General features: G+C 45.6%; 1 protein-coding gene across 2 annotated transcripts in view; it reads left to right on the top strand.

Moving 5' to 3' along the window:
* CNMD (chondromodulin) overlaps positions 1–18,005 on the top strand; it is a 102,200-nt gene extending 84,195 nt beyond the window's left edge. For both annotated transcript variants that reach the window (XM_068265235.1, XM_068265234.1), the window contains exon 7: positions 17,193–18,005. In XM_068265235.1, coding sequence (XP_068121336.1) covers positions 17,193–17,408 — 216 coding nt within the window. In that variant the 3' untranslated portion in view covers positions 17,409–18,005. The remainder of the gene's footprint in view (positions 1–17,192) is intronic.
* Positions 18,006–18,634: the final 629 nt, after the last annotated feature.

Raw genomic sequence — 18,634 nt, 5'->3', positions numbered from 1 at the left:
GGCGACGTAATAGTCAAACTGAACCAGGCTGGCTTAGTAGTGAGCAGGAGCCAGGAGGTGGTAAAGGGTGGTAAGGCATATTAAGTTAACGATGGTTCCGGCAGCCAGTTCATGTCCCCCTCTCACCGACAACAGGGGCCAGGAACTCGCCTTCCACCCACGCCTGGTTCATCTTGAGAAACGTCAGTCTGTCCACAGACTTGTGAGACAGACGTGAGTGTTTCTCGGTGACCACGCCACCAGCTGCACTGAAGCAGCGCTCGGACAGCACGCTGGAAGGGGGACAGGACAGCACTTCCAGGGCGTACTGCGCCAGCTCGCTCCAGATCTCCAGGCGCTTGACCCAATACTCCATGGGATCAACAGGGGCATCGCTGTCAAGCCCGCTGTAGGACCCCATGTAGTCAGCCACCATGCGGGTCAGGCGCTGGCTGTGACCGGAGGAGGATGCTGCTGCATGCACCTCCTCTCTAGTCACTGCTGGAGCCTCTACAGTCCTGTAGAGCTCGTTGCTGAGAGACAGCAGGTCTGTGGGGCGCTTGCTGCTGGATGCAGGCACCTGCTGCTGCCTCTGTGCTGGCTGGACAGTGGGGGTGGAAGGCTGGGGGAAGGCTTCCTCCAAGCGCTCAACAAGGGCCTGCTGCAAGCTCCTTATTTGTTGCGCTGGGTCTCCTCCTGTAGGAGGCAGGAACTGGCTCAACTTCCCCTTGAGGCGCGGGTCCAACATCATGCTGATCCAGATGTCCTCCCTCTGCTTCATCTGGATCACCCTGGGGTCCCTGCGCAGGCACGTCAGCATGTGCGCTGCCATTGGGAAGAGGCGGGCCACGTGTGCTGGCACATCGACGGCAGTGCTGTCCTCATCCTCCTCCTCTGCCGCCTCATCCTCTCTCCACCCCCGCACCAACTCAGCTGCACTGTGCTGATCCCCCTCATCAGCAGCAAGGTCAGGGACCTCCACCACCAAGTCCTCCTCCTCCTCCCTCTCAGAGGTGGACTGTGCAGCTGCATGCCGCTCCTGCTGGGCCAAGGCTGCCGCACCCTGTTCCAGCAAAGCATCGAGGGCCCTGTTCAGCAGACAAACCAGGGGCACCCACTCGCACACCATAGCATGGTCCCTGCTCACCATGTTGGTGGCCTGCACAAAGGGAGCCAGCACTAAGCACACCTGCTGCATGTGCCCCCAGTCGTCATCGGGGACGATGGACAGGATGTTGCTGGTCTTGTCCCTTTTCTGAGCGGCGGACACAGTGGCCAGGGCAAGGTACTGGTTGACAGCGTGCTTCTGTTCAACCAGACGCTCCAACATCGCCAGGGTGGAGTTCCAGCGAGTTGGAATGTCAAGGATCAGCTGATGGCGTGGCAGCTCCAGCTCCTTTTGCATGTCTTCCAGGCTCGCAGAGGCTGCAGGCGAGCGCCGGAAGTGACGCACAACATTCCTTGCCGTTTCCAGCAGTTCGCCCATCCCCTGGTAGGTGCGCAAGAACTTCTGCACCACCAGGTTCAGCACGTGGGCAAGACAGGGGATGTGGGTCAGGTTTCGATTGCGGCAACCAGATTGGCCCCATTGTCGGCCACCACCTCTCCGACTCTGAGGCCTCTGGGGGTCAGCCAAATCCTCTCCTGCTCCTGGAGTTTGGCCAACACATGGGTTGCCGTCAGTTTGGTCTTCCCAAGGCTGACCAACTGCAGCAGCGCTTGGCAGTGGCGTGGCTTCACGCTGCTGCTGAGGCGGGGGGTTTGGCCAGGTGTGCCGAAGGATGGCAGAGGATCAGAGGAACCTGCTGCAGTTCCCCTGACCCTGCGGGGTGGCACCACCCACTGTGTTGCTGCTGCTGCTGTGCCCGCTGCTGCTCTCCCATCCTCACCCCCTTCCACCAAGCTGACCCAGTGGACAGTGAAGGACATGTAGCGGCCTGTCCCGAAGTGGCTGCTCCAGGAGTCCATGGTGACGTGGACCCTTTCACCAACCGCGTGCTCCAGCCCTCGCTCCACATTGGCCATGACAAAGCGGTGCAGTGCAGGCATGACCTGGCGGGCGAAGAAGTGTCTGCTGGGGAGCTGCCAGTCTGGGGCTGCAGAAGCAAGCAGTGCACGCATGTCGCTCCCCTCCTGCACGAGCGTGTACGGCAGGAGTTGGGAGCACATGACCCGTGCCAGCAAGCCGTTCAGCTGCCGCACGCGACGGCTGCTGGGAGGCAGAGCCCTAACCACCCCCTGGAAGGACTCGCTCAAAAGGCTCTGGCGTCGCCTTTTGCTAGCACGGTAATCAGCGGAGACAGCAGAGGAGGCCACTGAGGACTGGCTGCCAGAACAGGCCTCAGTGTCGGCGGCAGGAGTTGCAGAGGGGGGAGGAGCAGTGCGTTTCCGCACTCCTGCTGTTCGTGCTTAAGGAGCAGGAGGGCGGGTGGCTGCTGTTGCTGCTGCTGCTGCTGCTGCTGCTGAAGGCTGTGCAGTGATGGGTGTGGTGCCACTGCCAGCACCAGATGCCTTCAGCCTCTGGAACTCCTCATGCTGGTGGTAATGTTTAGCAGCAAGATGGTTGATGAGAGAGCTGGTGCTGAACTTTAAGGGGTCTGCACCTCTGCTCAACTTCCGCTGACAGTGGTTGCAAGTGGCGTACTTGCTGTCAACTGTGGGCATGGTGAAAAATTGCCAGATTGGTGACAAGAAAACCCCCCTATGGCCTGGAGCCGCTGCTGCCTGTCTCCCTGTGGTGGTTGGGGGGGGCTTGGGTGCGGCTGGTGGTGGTACTGGCAGATGCTGCTGCTGCTGAACCTGAGACACCAGCAGGCTGTGGGACCTGCCTACTGCTGCTGCCAATGCTTGCAATGATGTGCCTCCTTGCAAGGCCCACAAGCGCATCCTCCTCCTTCTCCTCAGAGCTGCTGATGATGACATCCCCAGGTGCTGGTGGTGGCACCCATTCTTTGTCTGTCATCCTGTCGTCATCATCATCATCATCCTCCCCCTCCTGAAACATGTCCTGCTGGGATGATGACCCCCCAAACTCCTCTCCTGATGCATGGATGGGCTGCTTGACTGTCGCCACAGTCTTGCTGTCCAATCCCTCCTCCCCCAAAGTGCCCATCAGCATCTCCTCCTCAAAATCGCCAACAACAGCAGACAATTGACTCATGATGCCTGGGGTCAAAAGACTGCTGAATGACAGATCACCAACTGACGGTGAACTGGCCTCCTCCCCAGGCCCTGCTGGGCGGCTGCTGCGAACAGGGGTGGTGGTGGTGATGAGGGTGGAGGCCTCGGATGCAGAGCTGATGGCGGCTGCTCATCCTCCGTCATCAGTTGCACCACAGTGGCTGCATCCTTTTCCTCAATGGGACGTTTCCGACCCGGCTGGAGGAAAATAGGAGCAGGTACTACACGCTGCTGCTGTGTCTCTGCAGCGTGAGTTGCAGATGCTCCTGCTGGGCGCCCAAGGCGTCCACGGCCAGTGGCTATAGGCGGAATGTTAGCCACTGACGCAGCTGCTGTTGCTGCGGAACTGTGCATGGTGGCGCGGCTTGCCACAATGCTGCTCCCTCTCCTCCTGATTCCCTTGCTGCCCTTCCCCTTGCCCAAACCGCGCTGGCTGCCACTTCCAGACATCTTAGATGTTTTGGGCGTAAACAAAAAAGTTTTTTAAAAGGGCGGGTGAAAAAGTGGGGTACTTTAATGGAGTGGGTTGGTGGGTGAGGTGACACTAATCACTAAGTGATTAGATCGCTAAGTGATTACTAGTACAGTACAAATACAAAATACAATAATCAGTAATCAGTAAGTGTGAACAGTGAACAGTGAGTGTGTCCCCTAGTACACTAACTAGAAAATACAATAATCAGTAGTAATCAGATTCAGTAGAAGGAAATAGAGTGTGTGTACACTACAGACAATGCACGCACACACACACGCAGGAGCTAGCCTATGAACAGTGACTGAGTGTCCCTAGTACAGTAAGTACAAGTAAATACAATAATCAGATTCAGTAGTAATCAGATGATTCAGTAGAAGGGAATACTGTGTACTGTGTACACTACAGACAGTGCACGCACACACACACGCAGGAGCTATGAACACAGTAACAGTGAGTGTCCCTAGTACAGTAGTATAACTACAAAATACAATAATCAATCAGTAAGTAAAGGACAAGACAGGGTAGAATACACAGCAGAAACACTGGTATAGATGAGAAATAAACTAACAGAGGACAGGAGGACAGCTGCCCACACAGGCAAGGCCCTGAGGTCTAAAGCTGTGTAAGCTTGCCTGCAGCAGCAGCTGTCTTTATGTAACACACAAGCTACTAACTAAAATACAATCTCTATCTAGCTAACAACAATATAGGTGTATATAGCAGGTGTATGTGAGCAAAAACGCTAGGTGATTGACCACAATAGAGCACTTGCTAAGCCAAAGCAGAAAGGAGCAGATCTCTCTCTGTACAAGTCTCAAACAAGGACGGAAAAACCGAACATGGCGGCCGCTATTTATAGGGTAGGGGCTGGCCAGGGTCCCCCTCTGTGATTGGCTGCCATCAGAGGGCCTGGGAGCCCTCTGATTGGCTCTAAGGACATCAATCTGGGCTATGACGCTATTCGAGCTCGGTATTCGAGCTCGAATAGCGCTGTTTGCTCGAATAGCGCGAATAGTGAGTGGGCTATTCGAGTTCACTCGAATAGCCCATTCGATTAGCTGCAGCTATTCGAGCTCGGTATTCGAGCTCGAATAGCTGAAAAAGAGCTTGAATATTCGAGCTACTCGAATATTCGAGCTCTGCTGAGCATCCCTGATTGCAGCACATATTCTGTGCTGCAGGAACTACTCCACTCCTGCATCTCAGAGCTTCTGCTCCAATCAGAGCAGCTCCTTCAATGGAGCATCTCATTGGGTGAGTCAGTATTTTCATATTGCATCTATCTCTACCCGCTTGCTTTGTACTCAGAAAAGGACGATTTTAATGCAAATTTAAAAAAAACACATTTAAAAATATATTTAAAAGCCAATAAATGAAGGTAAAAGGTTTAAATTGATAATCCATAATAAAAAAAAATCAAAAATAGGTTAATTCAAACAATTTATAGATACCTGCATTTGGATGCTGGGTTTGTTATTTTTATTTACCCATTCTACGCTTTTGGAAGCTGTTGACTGTGGTGGGTTATTTATATGTGATTGTCCTTTCGATTTTCTTAAACTTTTCTTATAAATACTGCAGTATGTGGGATTAATTAGACATGAACTAAAACCAAAAGGCCAAAATACATAAATAAATAACAGAACACAGACAAGTCCTTATTATTACTTAAAGCGGAATATAACCCTGCATTTCAACTTTGCTCTAAAACATTATTTACAGTATATTATATGCAACCAGCATTTTTTTTTTTACTAGACCAGCATTGGAAGGGTTACACAGTGCTTTAAAGTTCCTGGAGATTTCTGCAGATGCATCCGAAGCTGACATAGATACATTTTGTTTACATAAATGCATCTAAGTGTTGAATGTGACTCATCTCTCCGACTGAGAAGGAGTTGGAGGACAGCCAAAGAGTGTGTAACATTTCTCAATAGATACATTTAACTAAATAGAATGTAAAAATCTGAACTTCTACATATCTCTCCACGGAACTTTAAACCTCTGTGTTTAACCCTTCCAATGCTGGTCTAGTAAAAAAAAATGCTTTTTGCATATAATATGCTGTAAATAATGTTTTAGAGCAAAGTTGAAATGCAGGGTTATATTCCGCTTTAATATATGAATTAATAATACATACATTCCAAGTTATTGAGCACATCTTTGATACAGGATTACTTTCACATCATACTTAATTTTATGCCTTTTCCTTCCAGGGTCCATATGCTATTAACTTTGTCTCCTTCATTTTCTCCAAGTTGATATTTTTACCTTATCAATAAAATGCCTTTTCGTAGTTAGTAAAAAAAACAACTAACTAATCTGATCTATTATTAACAATAAACGTATTCACTAACTGAACCCTACCCCTAACCTTCTCCATACCAACACTAACTGAACCCTACCCCTAACCTTCTCCATACCAACACTAACTGAACCCTACCCCTAACCTTCTCCATACCAACACTAACTGAACCCTACCCCTAACCTTCTCCATACCAACACTAACTGAACCCTACCCCTAACCTTCTCCATACCAACACTAACTGAACCCTACCCCTAACCTTCTCCATACCAACACTAACTGAACCCTACCCCTAACCTTCTCCATACCAACACTAACTGAACCCTACCCCTAACCTTCTCCATACCAACACTAACTGAACCCTACCCCTAACCTTCTCCATACCAACACTAACCTTCTCCAATCTTCCCAACCTCTGATAAAAGCAATAAGGTAGCCATACACTGGTCGATTTGCCATCAGATTCGACCAACAGATAGATCCCTCTCTGATCGAATCTGATCACAGAGGGATTGTATGGCTGCCTTTACTGCAAACAGATTGTGAACCGATTCCAGCCTGAAACTGTTCACAATCTGTGGTGGTGGTGGTGCTGCCGCCGCTCCCCCCCCCCCCCCCGCCTGCATGCCCACATACATTACCTGCTCCGGCCGGGTCGACTCCAGTCCCCAGGTCTCCGCTGTCTTCTCCGCTCTGGTCTGGTCTCCGGGTCCGGCATGCTTCACTTCTTCCTGCCCGGCAGGAAGTTTAAACAGTAGAGCGCCCTCTACTGTTTAAACTTCCTGCCGGGCTAGAAGAAGTGAAGCATGGCGAAGACCAGAGCGGAGACGGAGCAGCGGTGACCGGGGTGAGTCGCGCCGGCGGAGCAGGTAATGTATTGCCACTCTATTGCGTCGGTCGTCGGGCACTCGAACGCCGCTAGCTACGCGCTCCCTACCCGCGGGCGATCGACGGTAATTTCCCGCATGGAGCGATCGACGGGATCGATCTATTACGGGACGAAATAGATTGAAATTTAGCGTGTAGCGTGAACGATGTGACAGCAGATTCGATCCCAGTGATCGAATCTGCTGTCGATCGGCGGGGAATCGGCCTAGTGTATGGCCAGCTATACTCATTTTACAAGATAGAGAATCCTGATAACCTCTTCAGGCACAGCTTATGCACAGGTGAACAATGGAGAAAAGCACTGCTTTGAAATATTGTTGTCTGTAAAACATCTATAGAGGGCAGCAGAAATTTCTGTGTTTAGACTGATAGCTGTTGCTGTGAAATTTTTCCTTTTTTTGTGAGTTTGGATGAAGCCCATTGAAAACTTTTGCAATAGGGATCTTATCATTCTGAGCTTCTACCTTGATTAAATTATTTCCTTTTTTACAAATGAAAAAAAAAATTACATAACACACCTTTTTTCTATTCATTCAGTACTTACAGCAGCTCCATAGAGGTGTTTTAGCCTGTGTTGCTTTTAAGAGCCCAGTCGTGTGCACAGAATGTAAAATAAAGAAATGAAATACTCTGCTTGGCTGGACTTTTTAACACAGGTTCCCATCATTGCCATTCATTCCATTTCTCCTTTACTGAATCACTCGCTTATAGTTTGCAGCAAGATTTAATTCCCTGCTGGGCACATCAAAGGCAGCCAGAGAAGTGTATGAGGATATCAGTAGAAATTATGACTAATCCTGAAGGCCACCTTCATTCTAACACAGTGAAACTTTGCTGAAGTCTCAACTATAGTATACTGAGCGAGCCAGCTATGTAATTTGCATTCAGCGGCAAGTGCGCAAGTGCTCAGTGTGATAGCAACTCATGTCGATTTCTCTTTTCCATACTTCTATGTTACACCCTGCCATACACTTTCTCCCAGTCCCAACGCGGCCAAAAGATAGATTCCTCTCTGATGGACATCTGATTAGAGATGGATCTATTGTTGCCATACACAGATGCCTTAACTGCTATTGTTATGTAGCAAGCCTGAACGCCTCTAGACATAGAGGCGCTCAAGCTTGCTACACAGCCATAGCAGTTAAGGCACCGTTTTTTTCACGGCTCCGAGGAAGCAGGCAAGCACCCGCAAAACACATAGTCAATTTTATGTGCTCAAATAAAAGACCTTTTTTAAAATTCTTTAAGAAAGGTAAAGGCCCATACACACGTCTGATTTTTGCGAACGACGGGTCGTTTGAACGTCCCGTCGTTCGTCCGTCAAATCGGGCGTGTGTACAGACTATCGTTCGCGTGATAAGACTGAGTTTGAGCGATCCGCCGGGCGGATCGCTCAAACTCAGTCTTATCACGCGAACGATAGTCTGTACACACGCCTGATTTGACGGGCGAACGACGGGACGTTCAAACGACCCGTCGTTCGCAAAAATCAGACGTGTGTATGGGCCTTAAGATTACCTCTTTGTTTATAAGTCCAACAGTTCAATTAGCTTATCTTTTAAGCATTGGGTGCCTCCATCCCTGTCTACGAAAGTAGGATTTAACACTATTGAAGGCCTCCTGGATGTTATTGCATCTGCAACCTCAAAGAAATCTCCACACTGTTAGGCACACCATTTGTAACCAGCGCCGTATGAAGAACACTTTTTGCTCAATGTTTACAGTTGTGGATTTCCTTTTGAGTTATCTTTTGCAGGAAAAGGAATCCATGGCATTATGGATTACAGTACCTGAAAATTCCTAATTTATTTTGCTTACATTATTCTGTCAATAATCTTAAAACAACACAAAAATTAGTGCTATGATTCTGAAAATTGTCCCATTACAATATAAAATAACAGGTACTGTTACAAAAGTATACCTAAGTTCTGAGAAGTGGGTTAGGCCAAGAAGTTTTCAGCAGCCCCTTATACGTTGAATATGGGGTTTGGGGGTGATCAAAGAGCACCCTGAGGAGACAAAAAACACAGAGACAACGGGAGCCCCGACGGTGCAGTATGTCACAAAAATAGTGAATAGTGGTGGAATAAGATAGTTACAAAGGAAGGTTGCAGAAAGGCAACCAACCACTGTAGGCAGGTCGAGATCAACAAACATGAATCCAGCAAGCTGGATGAAGGTCACAATAGTAAACTGCGACTAAATGGTCCTCTGTGTGGCTCCACCACAAGGGTCCGACTAGAACACCCCTCCAAGGGAGGGTGTAGATCAGGGCAGGGCAATCTTTACACGGCCCAGGCTGCATGCTGAAGACCACGGGCCACATTTTTTACATATCAACCCCCCTCCCTCCCTGCAGATTTGCCAGCGGGCAGTAGGAGATTTGAAACTCACCTTCAGTCATCGCTTCCCGTGTTGCATCTCCATGGTAACAGGACATTACATGATGTGACCTCAGGACGTGCCCGTGTATTACATGCTGGCTGCCAGTGTGTAATACGCTGAAACGCCATGTCATTTGACGTCCTGTTGCCATGAAGACGCGACGCGGGAAGTGGTGATTGAAGGCGAGTTTCAAATCCTCCGCTGCCTGCTCACAACTCTGAGGGGGGGCGTTTCAGAGGGCGATTCAGCCGCCTGTCAGCGGGCTGGTGTAACAGTGCATGCAGGCCATAGTTTGCCCAGCGCTGGTGTAGATGCACAAGGGAGGGAAGAGGCGCAAAGATAGTGATAACATTTTCATTAAAAAAACAAAATGAAAAAGAGTTGAGGTGACCTCAAATGAAAACAAATTCACAGAGGCGCTTTATGTCGGCTTATTGCACTTTTTGGCACTTGATTTGGCCTAAGGAAGTGGGCTTAGACTTATGAAACGTGTTGCCAGTGCATAAAAACAATTAATTTATTATATGAATGTTTCTTCATTTGAGGTAAGCCACCTCAACTATCAATATCTGGGTGCCTCTTCCCTCCCGTGTCCTTATATGTTTACATTTTTTAAATTACTGTTTGTGTCTTACATTGATGATAACATCATGCCTCACCATATAGTTAGTTACATCACTTGTAATTTATTTAGTTAGTAAACCTGACATTGGGATTTTTTGAAGGTTAGGTGTCAAGGGGGTGTGTGTGTTAAAAGTTAGGTGTCGGGGGTATTTTAAGGCTAGGCATTAGTTAAAGAGAGTCTGAAGCGAGAGTAAATCTTGCTTCAGACCTCATAGTTAGCAGGGGCATGTGTGCCCCTGCTAAACCGCCGCTATCCCGCGGCTTAACGGGGGTCCCTTCATACCCAAACCCCCTCCGTACAGCGGGGGAGCGCTTCCTGGTTGGGGCAGGGCTAACCGCCGCAGCCCTGCCCCACGCGCGTATCTCCGCCTCTCCCCCGCCCCTCTCAGTCTTCCTTCACTGAGAGGGGCGGGGGAGAGGCGGCGATGCGCGTCTAATAGACGCGACTGGAGGCAGGGCTGCAGCCGTTAGCCCTGCCTCCAAGAAGAGAAAATTTTACGACCAACTTGCGACCAAGTCTTGCGGGGGTGGGTTTGGGGGTGAAGGGACCCCCGTTAAGCCGCGGGATAGCGGCGGTTTAGCAGGGGAACACATGCCCCTGCTAACTATGAGCTCTGAAGCGAGATTTATTCTCGCTTCAGAGTCTCTTTAAGGGTTGGTTATGGTTAGGAATTAGAGGGGGGGTTAGGGTTTGGGGTGGTTAGGGTTAGGCATTGGTAGATGAAGGGTTCTGTGTGAGAGAAGTGTTAGGTTCAGCTGTAGTAAAATATAGGTATATTTTAACAAGTAGGACTACAAAATTTCCTTTATGCAAGTATGCAGTTCTGACTCCTCTCTACACTATCCAAAGTAAAAGAGAAAATAACTTTTGCTACAGTTTCACTTTGAGCGTTTTCTGTCTTTGGACTTTGGTGTAGAGAGCCCTTTTTTACCCTGTATATGAGGCTGCTGACTGACACCGCACACAGATTTTCAGTGCCCCAGATGCACCAAATATTATCTTTATTTAGCTGTTCCTAAAAGCAGCTTAGAGATATAACTAGGTCTGTTCATGGTTATATAATATGTTCTGCAAACAAATCTTTACTTTTAAATCTAGAGAGCTTTCCGGGTGAGCTGTCATTTAAACCAGTTCCCGTCACTGAGACGAGATGCGGGGGCACCATTGCTCTGTGAGGTATAGTGGAAGTATAGTAGTCATCAGAGGACATAAAACAATAAGCTTCATGACTGCCTAGCATCAGCCAAATAGAAGGCTTTGGGTTAATGTGAACAAAGTACATCTAAAGCAATACAAATACTTGTCAAAAACAATTATTAACAAAGGGTAACACTGGTGTCTTGCCAGATATCAAAATATGTAGATAGACTACAATTTAGCGAAGTTAAGAATTGTTCTTATTACACTGATCATTAACAGCAGTAAAAGCTCAGACTGGTGAGGTGAATGACATTGATCATTTTGTTACAATCGGGATGATTCACAAAACTTATTTTTCACCTTAACTGTAACAAGAGCTAATGCATGAGATAAACAAATAAGGAGAGATAATTCATGAGATAAAAATATAAGGAGAGCTAAATTGTGAATTAAGTAATGTCAGATAATTCAACAGAAAAGCTTTGTGAATCAGCGAATGACACCGGCAGGGAGGTGGGGCGTTTCAGCATCAATATTGGAACATAGAGCAATGAAAAAAGGAATCCTTTGAAAAGTATTTTTTTCATAAGAAGCAGCGGATGGGCATGGAGATAGAGGAAGGGGAGCAAAGAAAGTGTGTGTGGGGGGGCAGGGCTGTGGAGTCGGAGTTGAGAAGTCTGAGCAATTTTTGGGTACCTGGAGCCAGTTGTTTCCTAAACTGAGGAGTTGGATGATTTTTGTACCAACGCCACAGCCCTGGTAAGTATTAGACTAAGGAGTTGGAGTCGAGGAGTCTGAGTAATTTTGAGTACCTGGAGTCGGTGGTTTCCTAAACTGAGGAGTCGGATGATTTTTGTACTGACTCCACAGCCCTGAGGGAAGTGTTCATGCAGTACTAAACCCCTTCTTCTACTAAGTTTATGTACCTTGGTCTGTACCATTGGGTATGGCTTTGTTACTTTCAGAGAATTTCTGTACAATCCATCTCGTTGAATCCCTATAGATTGCCAAAATGTATTGAATGTGAAATCACAGTAGGTCTGTTACCAATAAGAATGAAGCATTATAACATTGTATGCCTATAAGTGCTGTTAAACTATCCCCTGAAACAGCCCTATAAAAACTTAGACTCCCTTGAAAGCAATTTAACATTTCTTCTGTCTCCACAGAAATTATTTGTAATTTTATTGTCCAGTCTGTCAAGTCTATATCGCAGTTACTCTTTCAACTTCTTTATATATGTATGTAAAAATATTCAGCAAACTATATTTCTGCTGTTAAAAGAAATGATGCCAACCAAGAACAAAGAGTGTGGCAGGATCTAAAAATAGATCTGGTGAATTCACCTGAATGTTATATTGCACAGCAGTGCTTCTGTGAGCTGCTCTCAGTATTTGCTTGCATTGTGTGAAATCGGCTCCTTTCACATGTGTGATGACTACATCAGTGGAGTCCCTCTTGTCTTTATTCTGCCTCTCTGTCTCTGGCTGTTTCCCTTTGTTTTCCCAGGTGCTGCCTCTGTCAGTGTTATTTTTGTACACCGCTGTGTAATGCTTTGCGTCTCGTTTCACTCAAGCTGAGAGCTTAGTTAGATGATTTCACCAAAGTGGCTTGTGTTATTCCCAGCGATGCAGACACAATAACTGAGACAATCATCTCATAAAGGTTGGCTTGTCAAAATAAGCCGCTTTCTCCTCATTTGCGAAACAATTTTAATTTGCAGTTTTCAACGTATGGCTCTCATCTTCATTAAAATGTTCTGCTTACATATGCGCTAGAAACAGCAGAAATGTGCCCTGTCTCTCCAGCTTTGTGTAGCCAGAAACACTAGGAAAAGAATAACAAAGAAACTATGCACAACAAATTACGCACAACACATTGCAGGGACTATACATCTATGCTTTACATTTAAGCCTTAAAATAGTTGCTATTATTATTATTAATAGATAATTCTATATATAGAATTTTTCATAACACATTGGAATCAGAGATACATACAGCTGCACACACAATGATGAAAATACAGATAATATTCAACTGAACAGAACGCTTTGTATATTGTAAAAAAAAAATATAAAAAAAAAATATATATATATATATATATATATATATATATAGACAGAAGTATTCAAGGTGTATAAATACAGTAGTACTTACAGTAAAGAGAGAAGTATAGCCTAAGAATAACAATAGGTGAGGAGAGTCAGTCGCTACATGCAAGGTGGGGTGTATGGCCTGTTGGTTAGTATAGGATAACAGAGTGGCAAGTCGTTGGTTTAAGTGCCAGATTATATGGCAATGGATGTTAACATAACCCGTCAGGCTCATTTTAAAACAGTGATTTTTCATACTGAGCTAGGCTTATCCCTAATGCTGGCAATACATGATGAGTTTTTTTTTTGGCAGATTTACTTTTCAATCATTTTCCGATTGTTTTTTTTTTTTTTTTATCAACTTCCATTCATGAGAAAATTGATCAGAAAAACTATGGAAATCGGATCGGACCTGTCAGAAAATATCTATCGAGCCATCTATCTGCCGAAAAAACTCATGGTGTATTCCCAGCACTAGTTATGTTGACATGTTGGGGTACCTTGGCTGCTTTCAGTATGGCAGATTATTATTCCACACTAGCTGATGACGCGGCATTGCCCGGGTATGTATTTGGCTGGTGTTGGCTTTGTCCACTTTTTCTAACCCTAACACACAATTACTCAATTACCTATTTTGTGAGCTTTGCTGTCTTTGGCATCAATAATTTGCATTGAAATGAAACCATTCTGATTGGCTCTTTGTGGCTCCACCCCCTTTTCTGAATTTGAACCCCAGTCACCCAATGACGTACTGTACCAGGTTTAAGGCTTGTGCAATTAACAAGAATGGCAGCAATTAAATATTCCCTTTGAAAATCAATAAGTGAATTTTGATTGGGTTTTGTAGGCTCCACTGACTTTTCTGAATATTAATCCCAGTCACCCAGTGACAAATTGCAAAGTTTGAGAACCCTAATGTAAACAGTGAAATTTGTATTTGCCACCCACTTTTTGGTTATGGGGATAAAAAGTATCCTATATGTTATTCCAGGTAATGTACTGTGTGTGTGCCAAATTTCAATCAAATCTGTTGCCTGACTGAGGTGACTGAGTAACAAGCATCCAAACTTTCGCATTTATAATATTTCAAATTTAGCTAGCAGGGGAATAGCTACAAACGATAGCCTCCCCCTCCCCCAGACATTTCATGGGTACCTCCTTTCTAATTCCTAGCCTTATGCCCCCTCCCATCCTAACTGTCTTAACTCCCCCCCCCCCCCCATTAACCTCCTAGAATGTAAGGTCAATCACCACAACAAGTGTAGCCATCAAAACTCCCTCCATCCCCAACAATAGTGGTGGCCATCCCCCCCCATAACAATTGCTGCTACTAACATTGGTTTACTAAGGACAGGTTTTGTTTGTCTAGCATGCTCGGGTTTTATGAGGTGGTGAAGACGAGCGAGGATATTGGGAATACTGTAGATGTGATATACTTAGGACTTTGCAAAGGCCTTCCACACTGTTCCCCAAAACAGTCTGGTACAAAATCAAGGACTGGGGAAGCATCTATTTTTATTTTTTTTAATCAAAGCCCTCCCTCTCCCCAGCCAGCCAATCCGGGCGATCAGCTGTCATAGGCTTCTGCCTATGAGAGCCGATCACTCTCTTGTCCGCCAGGTAGACAGCCGTGTCACACGGCTGTCCCCAGTACAGCGCTGCTGCTGTTCGCAGCGCTGTACGTGTAAATAGACGGCGTATCAGTCTCCCGAGTGGCTGTTGCCACTCGGAGACTGAAGGCGGGGTGGAGCTCCGCCCCCGAGCAGGAGATGCTCTCGCAGCCTGCACGCGATCTCCTGCAAACTGCAGCCCCAGGACTTGAAGCCAATTGGCGTCAGGCGGTCCTGGGGCTGCCGCCGCGGCCAATTGGCATGGGGCGGTCCTGAAGAAGTTAAACATTTTATGGGTCAATCAAATAGAGTTTTCCACCATGTCAACTCTGGCATTTATTAAGATAAGTTGATTAAAAGAAACGTATCATTCATATTTGTATTTAATTTAATAACATTTATTGAATAAATGTAAAAATCTAACAATTTACTTGTATCAAATATGATACAGAATGTGTCATACAGTACCACAAAAAAAGGCAAACAATGTCTGGTTAAGAGGTGTTGGTAGTTAAGAGGGAAAATGCTGGGATCCATGAGGCAGAATTTAGAATACCTATAAATTATGTCCATTAAGAACTGCAACTTTGATCTTAGAAAACCACGGTTTTCCTACAAAGACTTCTGTTTTGCCCAGTTTGACATATTTTTATTTGCATTCCATACTCTGAATATAGTTTGCTTGCAATAACAGTATCAGTCTGTGTGCTTTGCTTGGACAAACAGCCATTTCTTTAATATTTATCTGCAGTTTTGAGATGTCATAGGGAACTATTACCTAGTCTGGCCTTATAAACATTATTTAGATTGTGTGTCTTCAATCATTGGTTGTTCTGTGTGTAATTGCTCATAGATTAAACCTTACGGTCTTGCGGAAGCTGTATTGTTCACATGCAGTATTGCAGTACATCATTGCACCCCCACTTCACCACATTGGTTCATCCTTATGTTGGCTAATTGTTGGTTTTATGTTATTTAATTGAAAAAGGAGGAAGTGCTCTTCAGCACTGGTTGACTTACAGTATTTTTCCTCCACTATCTCAATTCTATAATAAACATTTGTACTATTTTTACATAGCTAGTTAAACCATTGTTCATTTTTTTCTACGTCTTAAAGGGGCAAATATGACGAAAAGTGTGCTGTTCTAATATCCCTATAATCAGTTGTGTAATAGGGACAGCATACAATTCTCCATAGGGCATGTGTTCAAAAATGCCTGCAAGTAGCATTTTTCCTCACTTAACAGCAGATATCCCACCAGAAAGCAAATGTACCACGTCAGCACGCAGCTGCTTTCTGATGCAAGATCAGCTGTAAGTTAAAGGGACACTGTAGGGGGTCGGGGGAAAATGAGTTGTACTTACCCGGGGCTTCTAGTGGTCCCCCGCAGACATCCTGTGCCCGCGCAGCCATTCACCGATGCTCCGGCCCCGCCTTCGGTTCACTTCTGGAATTTCAGACTTTAAAGTCTGAAAACCACTGCACCTGCGTTGCCATGTCCTCGATCCCGCTGATGTCACCAGGAGCATACTGTGCAGGCACAGACCATACTGGGCCTGCGCAGTATGCTCCTGGTGACATCAGCGGGATCGAGAACACGGCAATGCAGGCGCAGTGGTTTTCAGACTTTAAAGTCTGAAATTCCAGAAGTGAACCGGAGGCGGGGCCGGAGCATCGGTGAGTGGCTGCGCGGGCAAAAGATGTCTGCAGGGGACCGTTAGAAGCCCCTGGTAAGTTTAACGCATTTTCCCCCGACCCCCCTACAGTATGCCTTTAAAGGAGGAACTGTGACCAAGGATTAAACTTCATCACAATCAGTAGCCGATACCTCTTTTCTCATGAGAAATCTTTACCTTTTCTCAAATAGATCATCAGGGACATCTGTATGGCTGATATTGTGATGAAACCCCTCCCACAGTGTGATGTCAGGACCTAGGTCTGTTTTGTTTTTTTCATGTCTGCCAAGTAGTAAAGATGATAACGTACAGGCTGATTGTGGATCAAATAATATTAAATTCCATGGCACATATCAATCATTTCTTGATTTCTCTTCTATTTATTAACATCTCGCTTTGCATTGTATTGAGTTATTTTTTTCTCCTTTTCGCTAAATTCCTCTTAAAGAAAAATGAGACTTGCAGGCATTTTTTTTAACCCATGCCCTATGGAGAAATGTATGCTGTCCCTATTATACAGATGATAATAAGGATATTAGAACAGCACAATTTTAGCAAATGTCCCTTTAAAAAAAGCTTCTTGGTTGAGCTAGTCACTGCAACAGTTCATTATTTTTGCACGATTGCCAGTCGAAACAAACACCAGTGAATGTTGCATGAAAATACTTTATAAATATGCATATAGTACTGCCATATGACTGTATAGCATGACACTGGCCTTATGTAATATACAGGAAAATTGAAGGGCACATTCAGTACAATGTATCAACATACCATCTTGTTTAACACAATGATCCCAGAGCTAATGGCAACCATGTGTGTTTTCCCCTGACAGCTGGAAGGAGAAGGCGGCATGACATTTGACCCCATGCTGGACCATCTAGGCATTTGCTGCATCGAATGTAGGAGAAGTTACACCCACTGCCAAAGAATCTGCGAGCCGCTGCTTGGCTACTACCCATGGCCATACAATTACCAGGGCTGTCGCTCGGCGTGCAGAGTGGTCATGCCCTGCAGCTGGTGGGTGGCACGCATCCTGGGAGTGGTGTAACAGGGACGCCATCAGGACGACACGTGGAAATAGCAAAGGAGTCATAACAGAGAAGACAGGAGCAAACAGAACCGAAACCTGACAATATGTGTGACACATTATCGTTTGTAAATAAAGACCTAAGTTAATATGCGATGACCACAATCATTGAGTGAAATGTGCCGAGTTCTTAGGTATATCGTCTGTATGGAACGTGCAATAGGCTTCTTGGGAACCCCCCCCTTTTATTTTTCTGGATTAGTCTTTTTATGTAGAACCTTCTTCTGCCATGAGACATATTTGCTGACATAATGTAGAGAAACATTCTCTTGTAAAGGTTAAGCTGAGCGGCTGCCGCGTTTCCCGTTTCTGTTGCTTGATGTGAATAAATCTCTGGTGAATTTGCACCCTGTTGTTATTGGAACGGATGCATTTCAGACAGCAGAACGCAGTTGATGCCAGCTTGTTACTCGCTGCTCTTTCCAATGAGTAATTTCTCCACAAATGGGGGAATAACATATCTGACAGGAACTATTTATATTTTTGACAATGTAATGTATAACACAAGTTTAGCTAATTTTATACCAATCAATGCAATAAAAAGAATAATTACTTTTATTCTGTGGAAGTGGGCTATAATTCTCACATGCAAATGAGGTATTTTGTATTTGGTGCTTCTGAAAAGAAAAAGGCTTCACAAATATTAAAGCTGAGAATGTTCTCCCTTGTCAGTGGAAGTGAATGGAGGTTATTAATATATGTCACTGGCTTATTCCAGCACACTGAGATGCTTCTCGGGATACAGGCTTTACAGAATCAGTTTGTATTAGAGAGATCTGATAGTTTTCAGATAAAATGGAATTCGCTGATGCTCATGAATGTGCCCGAGATTCTCTCTTGGCAGATTTATGTATTCTTAGATTAATTGTGAATCCATTTCTGTATCTGCTATATTTCTTTTAGGTCTAGCTTACGTGGACGCTTTCCCAGTACTAAAATTACATATTCTTAGGGAGGAACTGTAACCAAGGATTGAACGTCATTCCAATCAGTGGCCGATATCCCCTTTCCCACAAGAAATGTTTTCCTTTTCTCAAATAGATCATCGGGGGAGTCTGTGTGACTGATATTGTGGTGAAACCCCTCCCACAGTGTGATGTCATGAACAAGGTCCTGACAGCTTCCTGTCTGTGAATCTCGTTGCATTGTGGGAAATAACAGCATTTTTCAACTGCCAAGCAAGCAAT

The sequence above is a fragment of the Hyperolius riggenbachi genome, chromosome 2 (genome assembly GCF_040937935.1).
Source record: "Hyperolius riggenbachi isolate aHypRig1 chromosome 2, aHypRig1.pri, whole genome shotgun sequence".
Taxonomy (NCBI): domain Eukaryota; kingdom Metazoa; phylum Chordata; class Amphibia; order Anura; family Hyperoliidae; genus Hyperolius; species Hyperolius riggenbachi.
Note: the sequence above shows the minus strand (reverse complement) of the source record. Positions and strands in the feature narration are given on the sequence as shown.